General features: G+C 41.4%; 1 protein-coding gene across 17 annotated transcripts in view; it reads right to left on the bottom strand.

The window, feature by feature from the left end:
* The window catches only part of LOC144340762 (uncharacterized), a 205,844-nt gene that overhangs the window by 174,669 nt on the left and 16,117 nt on the right, over positions 1-15,058 (bottom strand). Inside the window, exon 3 of one of the 17 annotated variants that reach the window (XM_078001372.1) lies at positions 1,026-3,937. The exons of the other annotated variants lie outside the window; for them this stretch is intronic. Coding sequence (XP_077857498.1) covers positions 3,795-3,937 — 143 coding nt within the window. The 3' untranslated portion in view covers positions 1,026-3,794. Of the gene's footprint in view, positions 1-1,025; positions 3,938-15,058 lie in introns of those variants that run through there. 17 annotated transcript variants of the gene reach the window in all.

Genomic DNA, 15,058 nt, shown 5'->3' on the forward strand with positions numbered 1-15,058 from the left:
TGAGTCTTTAACTCTGACATTGCCCTGGCATTAACTTGGATTGGTTTTATTTACTGTTTCTAGCTCATAAGAATGTGGTGAGGTCACTGTGTAACAGTTCCTCAAGGAACCCTATAAGATTCAGGGATCAAAAAGAGAGGGGGATGGAAGGGGAATCCACTGAAAATTTCTGATTGGAACTCTACAGTGTGACCTTATGCTACAAAAAGATTGAAACTTTGATTTTTTTAAAGTTAGTTCTTGTCTTGTTAATTCAACAAGAAGTTGAATTAACTAACTCTCCAGTTTCAAGTGTACAGCTTAGAGCAGGGATCTCAACTGTGGCTGCATATTAGAAGCATCTGGGGAGCTTTTAAAACTTACTGGTGCCCACACTCCACCCCCAGCCATTTTGATTCCATGTGTCTGGGGTTCAGCCCTGGCGCTGGTATGTTTTGAAAGCTCCCAAGGTGATTCTAATGTGCAGTCACTACTGCTAGATGAATCGTTCCTCACACAGACTCAGCCTCACAACCTGTGATAAATACACAAGCAAATTTACTGCCACCTCCTCTCCCTCCAGAGACCCAGTGTGAAAGGAAAGAGAAAATTTCTAGTCAAAGAGGATAATTTGTTTTGTACCACTCCTGGCAGAGTACAGCATGTGTGTGTGTGCACACCACAGAGCAGAGGTGTGGGTCTTTGCAGCAGCTACAGGTTCTTAAAGAGCGGGGCCCTTCCTCTTCGTTGCAGGAAGGCTAGGTCAGTAGTTGCCAGGCAGGAAAGGCAGTCACATAAGGTTCATGTGAATCCTGTTGCTTCAGACTGTCCCAGTGAGAGGCCATCATGCTTCTTAATCACATGGGAAGTGACTAGGAGGGTAGGGGGAGGAGGTTCTCAGCAAAAATAACCATCAAACCTTTTAGAACAGAGATGCTGAAGATAGCCACATACTACTTGTATTTCAAACATAAAGTTGGGGCCTGTCACATGGAAGGGTAGACATGAGTAGATGTGTCAGTCAAGTTTCTATGCAATAACCAAAGTACACCAGGGCTCCCCAGCCTTTTATTTTCAGGACAGTAATGGAAAATAGTACAGTTTTCCATATGTTGGGTAAACTAAAGGCAATGGTGAGAGGGCATCTGTGTTGAACTTAGTGAAAAAAAAAAATCATTTCTTTATATTATATAATTAAAAGAAAACTAAAATGCTAAGTATACAGGAAAGTATTAAACGCTGAGTTTGTTTAAAATTTCCAAATAAAATCTGATCAAAATTTTAATGAGAAAATGAACTTGTCTTTTTAGAATAATTCCTTTTCCTCTGAACCCCAGTGGGTTTTTATACCCTTCAGTTGTATCGTTGGTCCCTGCTGGACTGATGGTTCCCTTATCCCACTCTCATTATCACTGCCCTGCCCCTCCCAAAGGGCAGCCACTCTATTCTGTTTCATCTGTATTTTTTATTTGTCTGTGCTCTTATAAAATGTGCATTGTTGCTTTGTAGGAGGTACTTTTAATTTGTGTAGATAGCATTGTGATCTAGACCTCATTTTATTCCTTTGCTTTGTTTTCAACAAGCGCTGTTTTTTCAGCACAATCCAAAGTGTTCTGTGTATTTTTCATCCTCTGCTTCCCATTGCTGCACGGCGCTCCACAGAGTGCACGCACATGGTTCACCTACCCACACGCGGGGCGCTTTCAATACTTTGTCACCACGAAAAACATTCATTTTCTGCAACGGAAGGAAACCACTTTCCTGTCCTCAACTGGAATCCAGATCATTTGCTCCTTTAAGTTATACTTCTTTAAGTCTAACAGCTAGCTATTCCTACTGTGGAATGCAAATGGTAAATCATAATGCAAATGGTTTCCAGTTCAATTAAACTTTTTCTTTGTTTTTAGAGACAGGGTCCTGCTATGCTGCCCAGGCTGGAGTGCAGTGGCTATTCACAGGCATGATCATGGCATACTACAGCCTTGAACTCCTGGGCTCAAGCAATCCTCCAGCCTCAGCCTCCTGAGTAGCTGGGACTACAGGTGTGAGTCACTGCACCTGGCTAAAGCTGAACTTTTTTATATCAAGTATTCAAAAATAATAATTTTTTCCTCAAACATACTCACCATTATACTTGTAACTCCATTGTTTTGAATAATTCCATTCAAAGATTCAAATCGTAACCCCAGTAAGTATCTCCAGTGAACTTTGTTATGCCCCATTTTCCCAGGTTCAGGTTTTGCTGTGATTCCTTAAATTCTGTCAGTACACAATAACACATTTTCACACAGATCTTATAATTTTCCTGTCCCAAGTAAAAGTTACCACTATAAACATGTTTTGCAGTTGTCATGTGTTGCTTACCTATCTCTTCTGTCTGGTAACAGACTTGACCTTATTGCAGGTGGGGAGTCTGCCGCTGAGAACAGCAAGAGGTAGCTGGTTTCTTCTCCCTTTTTGCAGTCTGGCTGCTACCCTTCCTCCCGTCCCCCCGGAGATGGTTTCTGACCCTTCTCTGGGATGAGAAATTAGGAGTGAGGAAAGGAGAGGCACAACATTTTTGCCGCTGCCAGAGTTGTATTGCTCTCTTTGGATGTAGCAAAAGTTTAAAACTGGGGTTTTCTCATCTGAGGTATCCTTGTAGGTAATACACTCTCCTCCTACTCAAAATTAAGATCTCAGCCCCTGGAGAACTGGCAGTTCATTTGCAGATTCTTTTCACTGATAGCCTTTTGTCCCTCTGGGCAGTCTTTGGGTGGACCTAAGTCACTCCCTGGTTCGTTCTTGCACAAGATCTGCACCTGGTCCTTGGGTTCCGTCCATGCATATTTTTAGGCCCCTCCCAGCACAGCAGAAACCTCTCCTTGACCAGCTCTGAAGAGCAGCTGACCAGCGCAACTCCCATCTCTCCCCATCCCTGGTCAAGAGGCAGAGGTGAGTCCTCTGTGAGTCCTCTGTGTCTCCCATACCGTAACAGAACACACATCCCATCACACATTACCATTAAAACTCCATTCCCGGGACTTCCGGAGAGTTTAGACAGTTTCATCCTCCAGCATTTCCACGCACACAGAGAGTGAGGTTCACAAAACATCAGCAGTTCTCTCCAAAAGCACCCTCCAAGTCTCCTTCGGTCTCCACTGACACAGGTGAGGGGTGGGACATCATCTCATTGGCTCTCTGCCCCTCCTTTCTGCACATCCTGCACAGCTGTGGTCCTCACACTTCACTCTGGCATTGCGTGGCCAGGGTCTTAGGGTCTCCGCTGAAAGTTTCTTGGAACATTCTGTTGCATGCACATTATGATGCCCTGGCTGAGGCAGGTTGATGGCTTTTGATGAAAACAACAGAAGTTGACAGGAAAACAAGAGCATGCACACTGTGTAAAAACGTGTGGTCCAGCTCGACTATGATTCCGCAGCTAGCACGGTCCCTTCCTGCAAAGTATACCTGCTCTCTTTGAAACCGACATTAAAAATCAGGAAAATCCCAGCTTCTCTTAGTAGCCATGTGCAGCAGTTTCTTCTCAAATTAATGCATTCTTTTTGAGGCCTATTTTTTTTTTTTTTGAGTTTGCCAGAAGGAAGAAAGAGCCAGGGCAGGGGTTTGTTACTGGAAAAAGGTCTTGTCCCAGACACCAAGAGTGGGTTCCTGGATCTCTCACGGGAAAGAATTCAGGGTCTTTAGTTAGTTAGCCTCACTAACTTATTCCCTCAACCTTAAATATCTTGTGAGCAGGACTGCCCAATCCCCTGGGAATAGAACCCAGCAGGTTTGGCTCTATCCAGCCTCTATTCAGGATGGGGGCACTCTGGTTAGGACGACTCTGACAGGTTCACGGCAGCACCAGTCGAGCGCTCCTCCAGAGCGAAGAGCAGGAGAGGCAAGGCCACTCCAAAACACAGGAACCGCCAGACTTGAAGGGTCAACAGCAAGATTCCAGCAGGAACTATGAGATCTGAAACGGCCAGTTATTAGGGGGTGTTACCACAGGAAGGCGCTAAAGTCAGCCTATGACACAAAGCAGAGGACTTGCAACCAAGGGCTTAAAATTTCTTAAAAACAAAGAATAAGAGTTGTTTGTATACTTGTTGGCAATTTTTGAAACTTTTTATTCATGCTAAGTATCTGGACATTAAAAATATTATAAAGAAATTAACCTTGGTACATTTTCACATATTTTGATCAGTTTCTGAGTTGTACCTGTGTATAATACTGGTTAATGGCATTTCTCTAAAGACTTTTCATTTGGTGAGTAAACCAAGATTAAAATTGTAAGCCCCCCAACTGACTGAATGGACCCCCCTAGTCAAGAGGATTCCAAAGAAACCTGAAAAACCAGTTCCTGCCACGGTGAGAAGTGGGGTCAGACATGCCTCATTACACCCACTGCCTTTTGGAGTTTAGCACAACTGACCAGCGTTCACATTAAAACAGAGATCCTAAGACTCACTGAACAGACTCTTTGTAGCAACCAGACACCAATGTCAACCTGACTCAGCTACAACATCATGACACATAACAGACCCTAAAGGAAAGCAAACTATTTTACCCCCAAAATAGGTTTCTTTGATATATTCTGAAATGGCCTTGAAAAGCTGTCTCTTGTAGGGGAAATTTACATTTTGTAGAGAATCTCCTTCCCTTTCCAGGTCTTTTCCTGATTCAGGAGCAAGTTAACTGAGTCTGACACGTTTTAAGGTATGATAAGAGATATTTACCATCTGTTCTCTCTGACGCCTTCTCCCTGAACCTTAACTTCCACAACTCCTCCACCCCCACTGCCACCCCAACGCTTACTTTAATTCAAGCTGATGTCAACTCTCCAGGTACAGCTTAACTCTTTCAATCAACTGCCAACCAGGAAAGCTTTGAATCCACCTGTGACCTGGAAGCCCCTTCCCACCTGCTTCAAGATGTCCCGCCCTTTTTAGCTGAACCAATGTATATCTTAAATGTATTAATCTATGTCACTGCCTGTCACTACTGTCTCCCTAAAATGTATAAAATCAAGCTATAACCCAGTCACCTTGGGCACATGCTCTCAGGACCTCCTGAAGCTGTATAACTGGCCATGGCCCTCAACTTTGGCAAAATAAACCTCTAAATCCGTTTAGACCTGTCTCATACTTTTTGGTTTACAGGTATCATTATCATTAATTTTCTTTCACAAAATTGCCAGCAATATTATTCAAAGTGGCATTTTGCAGTTACTACCTTTGAGAGCTTTTTGACTCCTTCATTTGACCTTCTCTGTCGATCATGTTATTTCAAATTGAGAAAGTTCTCCCTTTATGGGCCCTGAGGTACCTGGAGAGCACCAAGCAAATTCTATAAATGATGGGTATTTTCAATTCTACTTTCTTTGGTATTAAATGTGTAAATATTTCAGTCCCAATATCCTCCCAGTTACTGCCTTTTGCCCCTGCCCTCATCTCTCAGGCTTGTCCTTGCTGTGAGCTTCAGAGCAGGTGGACTGATCTCACCATGCCCTTCGCATGTTGCTGTGACACGGCTCAGGGCCCAGGCCTCCCTGGACTCTGACCTGCATGCTTCCCCACACATCCTTTATCTGACTTTATTTCTCCCTCTTCCAAGCTCTGGAAACCTTTCCCAAGTACCATTGAGAATAGAGTTGTCCATAGGAAAGAGAATGACAGTCATATATATAATTTCAAATTATCCAGTGACCATATTTAAAAAGCAAAAAGAAACAGATAAAATTGCCTTAAATATATTTTAATTCAATATATTAAGAAATTATTATTTCAATATACAACCTGGCTGGGTACAGTGGCTCACACCTATAACGCCAGCACTTTAGGAGACTGAGGCAGGAGGATTACTTGAGCCCAAGAGTGCAATACCAGCCTGGGCAACAAAGTTAGATCTCATCTCCACAAAAAATAAAAAAATTAGCCGGGAGTGGTGGCACACACCTGTGGTCCTAGCTACTTGGGAGGCTGAGGCAGGAGGATCCCTTGAGCCCAGGAATTCGAGGTTGCAGTGAGCCATGATTGCACCACTGCACTCCAGCCAGCCTGTGCAACAGAGTGAGACGCTGTCTCGATAACAATAATGATAATTTCTATGGGTAGACTGAATGTTTATATCACCCCAAATTCATAAGATCAAATCCTAACCCCCAATGTGATGGTCTACAGAGGTGGGGCCTTTGGGAGATTAGGTCCTGAGAGTAGAACCCTCATGAATGGGATTAATGCCTTTGTGAACGGGACCCTAGAGAATTCTCTGGCAGTCGTTCCACCATGTGAGGATACACCTGGAAATCAGCAGTCTACAACTTGGAAGAGGCTTCTTATCAGATCCCATGATGCTGACACCTTGAAACTGGACTTCCAGCCTCCAAAACGGTGAGGAAAAAAATGTGTTGTTTAAGCCACCCAGTCTATGGCAATTTGTTATAGCAGCCTAAACTAAGTTGAGTGCAGTGGCTGAGTGCGGTGGCACGATCATACCTCACTGCAGCCTCAATTTCCTGAGTTCAAGTGATCCTCCTGCCTCAGCCTCCTGAGTAGTGGGACCATAGGTATGCACCACCATGGCCAGCTAATTTTTTTGATTTTTAGTAGAGATGGGGTATTGCTGTGTTGCTCAGGCTGGTCTCAAACTCCAGAGCTCAAGTGATCCTTCCACCTTGGCCTCCCAAAGTGCTGGGATTACAGGCCTGAGACACCATACTCAGCCAAGAAATTATTAATGAGACATTTTATATTCTTTTATTGTCCTGAAAATCCAGTGTGTATTTTATACTTTTGGCACATCCCATTTCAAATGAGCCACATTTTCACTGCTCAGTAGCTGTATGTACTGGTAGTTGCCACATGGGACCTCGGTGCTTTGAGTGTGGTCCAAAGACCAGCAGCAGCATCACCTGTGACCTTGTTAGAAATGCAGAAACACTACATCTCAGAACTTAAAGTAAAATAATAATAATAATAATAATAATAATAATAAAGAAACGCAGAGACCCAGGCTCCACTCAAGACCTGCTGAATCAGGATGTGTATTTTAACAAGACTCCCCAGGCGACATGGCTGCACATTAAAGTTTGAGACACTCTGGTCTGGAAGACACAGTCAGTCCTCAGTAGAATCCCCCCTATCCTCCACTTTTTCCTGAACATCCCCATCACCTGTCTGGTCTTGCTGAAACCTGCTCTGACCTGGGGTACTCCTGCCCCTGCAGGTCTCTCCAGTGGTGCCTGTTTCCCTCTTCTTTCCCTCTCCCAAGGCCCTCCTGGCTCTGTGTCCCATGCCAGCAGGTCATACCACCCACTTGCTCTTGTGGTTGCTATCCTTGACTGACCCTAGTAGCTGCTTGGCTCTTCTGGTTCCTTGTCACTCCAACACGACTTAGTGATTTCAGCATCTGGTGATCCATTCAGTGTCCTGGACCCTCAGTTCTCTCCTCACCTCCAAAAAGCTTGACTTCCATGATTATACCTTAGATCTTCCCATTATGGAAAACACACACACACACACACACACACACACACACACACACACACACACCCTTCTGCATCCTTGCTATAAGCTCAGTTGCAAGTAACCACTCTCCAGCCACTATTTCCCATTTTCCTCCTCACTCCCTCAAGCACTTCGATGGTATTTCTACCACTGCAGGACCCATAACACATTGATTCATCCTCCACCTCACTGTCCCTCACCCCTCATCTCCTCATTTCTCTCCTTGCCACTGTTATTCCACGCTTCATCCTTACAAGCAATCTTTTCCATACACCACCCTCCTCTCTCTTTTGGTCATACACCCTCAACAAAGTCACAGTCTTGGTTAAATCCAACTCTCTGCCTTCACCATGTAGTTGTACACAACCCAAGAAAAACTCGTAACTATTACTTTAAGCACAAGATGATTAACCAAGTTATCCTTGAGTGTTGCCAGGCATTTCCCTAGTCTGTTCTCTCTTCTGCTCTCCTAGATGACTGTCCCATTCCCCTTCCTCAAACTCTGAACACCCCTCCCCCATCCTCACTCTTGGAACCAATGTAGTGATTCATGTTAGGTGTTCACCTGATGGGGCTTAGGTCGGGGTTTCACCATGTTGACCAGGCTGGTGTCGAACTTCTGACCTTAAATGATCCACCCACCTTGGCCTCCTAAAGTTTTTTATCTTGAAATTTGTGATGAGCATGGAGTTAGAGTGAGAGAGGTAAGGGCCACTTTGAGTTTTACCTAGTTCCATTTCCTATTTTCCTGTTGCTCCTCGAAGAGACAGAGTGGTCACACATCTTATCAATGATCTGCAGTGGTTCATATTATACACTTCTTTAGTAGCTCACTCTAGCAGCTCACCCAGCATTAACAAGTAGTTATCACAGTGCTTGGTGTGCAGTGGACAGTAATAAATATTTGCCAAGTGAAGACTGAATAAATAAAACGTTCAATCAAAATGTAAATCTGTCTCTTTTGTCTTCCTTGAACTTTAGCGAAAAGGAAACTGCTCAGCATTTTTCTCAAAGCCCTTGATTAGACTTGAAGAGAACATTAAAGAAGGTTTTTCTCTTGACAAAATGACTTCTTAAAACTTTTAATAGGAGCACTTGTTTTTGTTTTTCATTTTTATAGGAATTCTGGTACTAGTCTGTATTTTATGCAAGGAGGAATGCTGAATACAATAAGCTGTAAAAGGCTTCCAGGAATACAGAGTGAGGAAGAAGGAATAACATTCCTGACCTTGAATGTCATCATCTAAATTGATTAATTTTTAAGCTACCCCCATAAAATAGAACTAATAGAAGAACAGAATTATCTGTTTCTCATCAAGATTCAATTCAGTAGGCATTTGCTGAATATCTTTGCAATGTGTTCTGGGTGCATTCAAATAAGTAAAATGTACAGCTGGTAACTTCGGAGATGCTCTGTTTTTTCAACAGTGTGAATTAAGATGTCTTTTTTGATTTGGCATAACCCAAGAAGGCTTTTTAAAGGAAACACTAATTTCTAGTGTTTACTTGCCTTAGAACTTTGAATCAAGAAGCAGAGAAAGGCAGTTAGGGAGGTGTGAAATGTTTTAACTGACCAAGAATTTCCTTTCTCTTTGAATGCTCTCTTTCCATTTTGCTATTTCACATTTTAAAATTTTTTATAAATACTATCAAAGGTTTATGCTGGATTCCAAAGAAGTTAATAGAAACTTTGCATATATAAATGGAATTCCCAGAATAGTTGAATGGAATGTATACTATTGTGAGTAAATGTTTTTTATAATTTTTTCCTTTTACTTATTCTCATTGCCATTATATTATTCAATTTTGTGACGTTTTATAAATTCACCATTTATGTGATATTTTTGGGCAGGAATTTTTAAAAAGATAGGCAGCAGCTTTTTATAAGTTGCAAAAACCATTCTTGGATGCCACATTTAACCAGGAACACTTAAAAAATAAAAGCATTTTTATTTATTTTTTATTTTTTGAGACGGAGTCTCACTCTGTCGCCCAGGCTGGAGTGCAGTGGCCGGATCTCAGTTCACTGCAAGCTCCGCCTCCCGGATTTACACCATTCTCCTGCCTCAGCCTCCTGAAAAAGCATTTTTAAAATATCCATTTTTAATATTTTAGATGAGATTTATTTTTAGTTAATTTTAGTTAACTCAGTAATATTGTTTATTTGGAATCCTGTTACTTAAATGTACAAGCTCTTGCCCAGAGATGAGGTTTATGTATTTTCTCAGGACTGACTTGGAAGATCTATAATAAGTATTAAGGGAAAGTTTCAGTAACATTCTTAGTTAAGGATATCAATGAAAAGTGGTAATAATGTTTGGTCCAATTTATGCCTTGATTGATTTAAATTCCTGATAATTAAAATGAGAAGGGAAACTTGGCTTAATTAGGAGGTATACCGCATTTTTTAAATGATCATATATTTCACTATTAGAAGGGAACAAAAACGATAATTTTCTCCTGCACCCTAAGACCTTGCTCCCTGGGGGTCAGGGCTGTGTCTTAGTCTCTAGAGTTTGCTAAGTTTCTGGAATGTGTGCTCAGGAAACAGAGGGAGAGAGGGGAGGCCTATCTGCCCCCATTTAATTGTGAAGCAATGGAGGTCAAAGAAGTTTCCTGAGATGACATAACCACCAAGAATTACAGTCCCAGATTTTCTGCATCCTCTTGTGTGACATGACAAGAATATATATATCTGGCCTCTGCTCCTGATTCCTGACACAGAGTTCCAAAAACCTTTGTAACTGCCTGAATGATAGGAATGCTAGGAACATCTTTTTGTTATAATATTTGGTCTTAGTACCCAGTTTCTAAAACAAGAACTTCTAAGACCCTTGGAATCTCCAGAGTGATGACTGTCCTTCGCTAATGAAATGACTCAGTATTGGGGGCCCCAGCTAGCTTCAGGATGGGGTTTGGGGAATGAAGACCAAGGCATGATCCGAGGGATGGACTTCCAGCCTCCCCGACCTTCGGGGAGGGCAGCGGGGCTGGAGATGAGTTAATCACCAATGGCTCATGATTTAAAAACTCATGCCCAAATAATAAAGTCTGAATGAAAACCATTAAATTTCTTATTCCTCTGCCCCTGGCACCTCATCATCTTACCACTACTATGCACATCCCTTTGCCATCCTGAGATTCTTTTCCTTCTGGTTTCTAAGCCTAGCTAAAGTGACCTCTGACAGCATGGAATACTGAAAGAGAAAGATCAGGACTTTTACTATCCTACTGTAGGCTGTGTCTTGTACTGTCTTGTGGGAAGGAAATTGGCTTAAAGCAGGATAAGTCAGAAATCGGGGACTGTTTCCTAACACTAAGTAGTCCCTATGCCTTCCCCTTCTCAGATGTGGTTTTGTTCACCATTAGGTTGGTCCACATTGAGTGTTCAGGAAATACTTAGTTCCATCGGTCCTAGTTTCCATTCATGGGGATGGGTGACTCCTGAACATTCATTCATACGATGGTCCTACCTAGGCTCTACCCATGTTCATACAGGTGTAAGAGTCAGACCCCAGTAGTAGATGAAAACTCTATGATGTGTATCTCTTATGTACTGATCTCATGCATGAATGGAGGTGCTGGCCACTTGGGCTCTACCCATCCACATGATTTCTAGAATCTAAGCCTACCCATCTGAAGGTACTCATACCCTTCCACAGCCTTCATGTCTCCCCAAGGCACATTGTTTCCTTAATCACCAATGGGAATCTGTCCCTTTGTTCTGCCTGCATATAGTCAGCTTGTCACAAGAGTACCAGAATGGCGGAGATTTCCGCCCTATGGGCCTCTTTACATGTAGACTGGCATGCTCCATTTACCACCGTGATAGTCAAAAAAGCTCTCTGTCTAAAAACGGCCTTAATATGCTAAGTCTTTGCCTAACATTAGCATTCAAGGCCTAATGGGGTTTGTCTTAATCTACTTGGGCTGCTATGACTATATACCACAGGCTGGATGTCTTGAATAACAGAATTTATTTTCTCACAGTTCTGGAGGCAAGAGGTCCAAGATTAAGGTGTTGGAAAATTTGGTTTCTGGTGAGGCCTTACTTCCTGGCTTGCAGATGATTGCCTTCTCCTTGTGTCCTCACATGGAGTCTCTCTTCCCTCCCCTTCCGCCTGCCTGTGACTTTGCAACTGCCTTGACTAATAGAGTACAGCTGAAGGCAATACAACATCTACCCAGCTCTCTCTCAGGATACTTGGCCTTGGGAACCAGCCATCGTGCTGTGAGAATGCCTAGCCCTGAGCTGTGGCTGAGCTCCCACACAGAGGCAGTGAGTACCGACTTGCCAACTGTGTGTTAGCCAGCCTGGAGGTGGACCTTCCAGCCACTGAATGTCCCTGTGAGGCAGAGATGAGCCTTCCCTGCAGAGCCCTGCCCAGACTGCAATTCACAGGCAACGTGAATGACCATTGTTGCTTAAATCACCAAGTTTTGGGGTGGTTTACTAAGCAATATAATAGGCACCAGGAACAACTGGGGATGAACCTTTTCTCTTGTTGCTTCCTTGTGATATAATTTTTAACTCCTCAGAACATAAAAGAGATTTCTCCAGACTTTTAGAAATATAACTGGGGCAAAAGGAATGACTGAATATATGCATCTATGTCTTTTTTATTCCAATATCCTAATGAAATTATATGAAATTTCATATAAAAAATCCAGCAAACTAAATCTGAAATGTATAAAATGAAATATATGCCATGATCCACAGGGATTCATCCCACATACATAAGGCTGGCTCAACATTCAAAAATCAATTAACGTAGTCCATCACATCAACAGGCTAAAAAGGGAAATCACATGACCTCATCAATATATGCAGAAAAGACATTTGACAAAATCCAATGCCTGTTCATGATAAAAACACTCAGCCTACTAAGAATAGTGAGGAGCTTCCTAAACCTTATAAATAATGTATAAATAATGTATATATTTAAAGTCCTACAGTTAATACCATGCCTAATAGTGAGAAATTAGAAGTTTTCTGGCTAAGATTAGGAACAAGACAAGGGTGACCCCTCTTGCCACTCTTTTTCAACATCTTACTGGCAGTCCTAGCTAGTGCAGTTGGACAAAAAAAGGAAATAAAATGTATACTGATTGGGAAGAAAGAAATAAAACTGTCTTTGTTCACAGATGACACAATCATCTACATAGACAATTGAGAAGAGTCTCCAAAAATCTCCCGGCCCTTATAAATAATTATGGTAAGGATGCAGGATGTAAGGTCAATTTATAAAAATCTATCTCTTTCATAAAAATGAACAATAAACAAATAGATAAAATTACAAATACAATACCATTTACATTAGCACCCCAAAAGTTATATACTTAGGTATAAATCTAACAAAATATGTACATGATATACATAAGAAAATCTATAAAACTGTGATAATAGAAATCAAAGAAGAACTAAATAAAATGGAGAGATATTTTATTTTCATGGGTGGGAAGACAATATTGTCAAGATGTCAATTCTTCCCAACTTGATCTCATTTTGGGGTGGTTTATTAAACACTATATAATAGGGACTCAATAGGGACTCAATGCAATCTCAATCAAAATTCCAGCAAGTTATTTTGTGGATACTTACAAACTGATTATTGAATTTATATAGAGAGATGAAAGACCTAGAACAGCCAAATCTATATTGAAAGAGAAAAACAGGGTTGTGGAGTGACACTACAAGACTTCAAGACTTCAAGACTTCAAGCAATAAAGCTTCAGTAATCAAGATTGTATGATATTAGCAAAAGAATGGACAAGTAGATTAGTGGGACAGAATAGAGAGCCCAGGAATAGAACCACATAACAACTGACCTTTGAAAAAGAAGCAAAGAAAACTCAATGGAGAAAAGACAGTCTTTTCCTCAAATGTGCTGGAACAACTGGCCATCCATATGCAAAAACAAACAAGCAAGCAAACAAACAAACAAAAAAACTGAATCGAGACACAGAGATTACATCTTTCACAACAGTTAACTCAAATGGATCATAGACCTAAATATTAAGTGCAAAATTATAAAACTCCCAGAAGATAACATAAGAGAAAATCTAGATGTCCTTGGGTATGATGATTGTTTTTAAACTACAGTAACAAAGATAAAATTGATACGCAAAGCTTCATTAAAATTAAAAATTGCTCTATGAAAGGACTCTCAAGAGAATGTAAAGACAAGTCACAGACTGGAAGGAAATATTTGCAAAACACATATCTGATAAAGGATTGTTATCCAAAATATGCAAAGAACTCTTAAAACTCAACAATAAGGAAAGGAATAACTCAATTTAAAAAATGGGCAAAAGACCTGAATAAATATCTCACCAAATAAAGTATATAGATGGCAAATAAGCACATGAAAAGATGCTCAACATTGCATGTCATTAGAGAATTGTAAATTAAAATGACACTACACATCTATTAGAATGTACACATCAACTACACATCTATTAGAACGGCCAAAATCCAGAACGCCTGATGAAACCACGTGCTGACAAAGATGTGGAACAGCAGGAATTTTCATTCATTGATGGTGGGGATGCAAAATGGTCCAGACACTCTGGAAGATAGTTTGGCAGTTTCTTACAAAACTAAACATACTCTTACCACATAATCCAGCAATCACATACCTTACTATTTACAAAACAAAGTTTTGTGGTAAAAACTTTGTCCACAAAAAAACTTGTGCAAAGATGTTTGTAACATCATTATTACTAATTGCCCACACTTGGAAGCTACCAAGACATCCTTCAGTGGGTGAACGACTAAACAAACTCTGGTAGATTCAGACAATGGAACATTGTTCAGTGATAAAAAGAAATAATCTATCATGCCAAGAAAAGATATAGAGGAACCTTAAATGCATATTACTAAGTAAAAGAAACCAATGTGAAAAGGCCATATACAGTATGATTCCAACAACATGACCTTTGAAAAAGGTAAAACTATGAAGACAGTAAAAAGATCAGTGGTTGTCGGCTGGGCGCGGTGGCTCACGCCTGTAATCCCAGCACTTTGGGAGGCCGAGAGGAGTGGATCACGAGGTCAGGAGATCGAGACCATCCTGGCAAACACGGTAAAACCCGGTCTTACTAAAAAAATACAAAAAAATTAGCTGGGCGTGGTGGCGGGCACCTGTGGTCCCAGCTACTCGGGAGGCTGAGGCAGGAGAATGGCGTAAACCCAGGAGGCGAAGCTTGCAGTGAGCCTAGATTGCGCCACTGCACTCCAGCCTGGGCAACTGAGAGAAACTCTGTCTCAAAGAGAAAAAAAAAAAAGATCTGTGGTTGTCAGGGGTTGTAAGGAGAGAGGGATGAATAGGCAGAGCACAGAGGGCAGTGGAACTATCTTGTATGCTACTATCATATAATGGTAAATACATGCCATTATACATTCGTCCATACCCATAGGATGTACAACACTTGTTGAACCCTATGTAAACTGTGGAGTTTGGGTAATAATATTGTGTCAGTGCAGGTTCATTGATTATAACAAATGTACTACTTTGGTGGGAGATGCTGATAGTGAAAAAGGTTGTGGGTGTGTGACAAGAGGGGGATATGGGAACTCTCTGCACCTT

Source organism: Macaca mulatta, chromosome 4, assembly GCF_049350105.2.
Source record: "Macaca mulatta isolate MMU2019108-1 chromosome 4, T2T-MMU8v2.0, whole genome shotgun sequence".
Taxonomy (NCBI): domain Eukaryota; kingdom Metazoa; phylum Chordata; class Mammalia; order Primates; family Cercopithecidae; genus Macaca; species Macaca mulatta.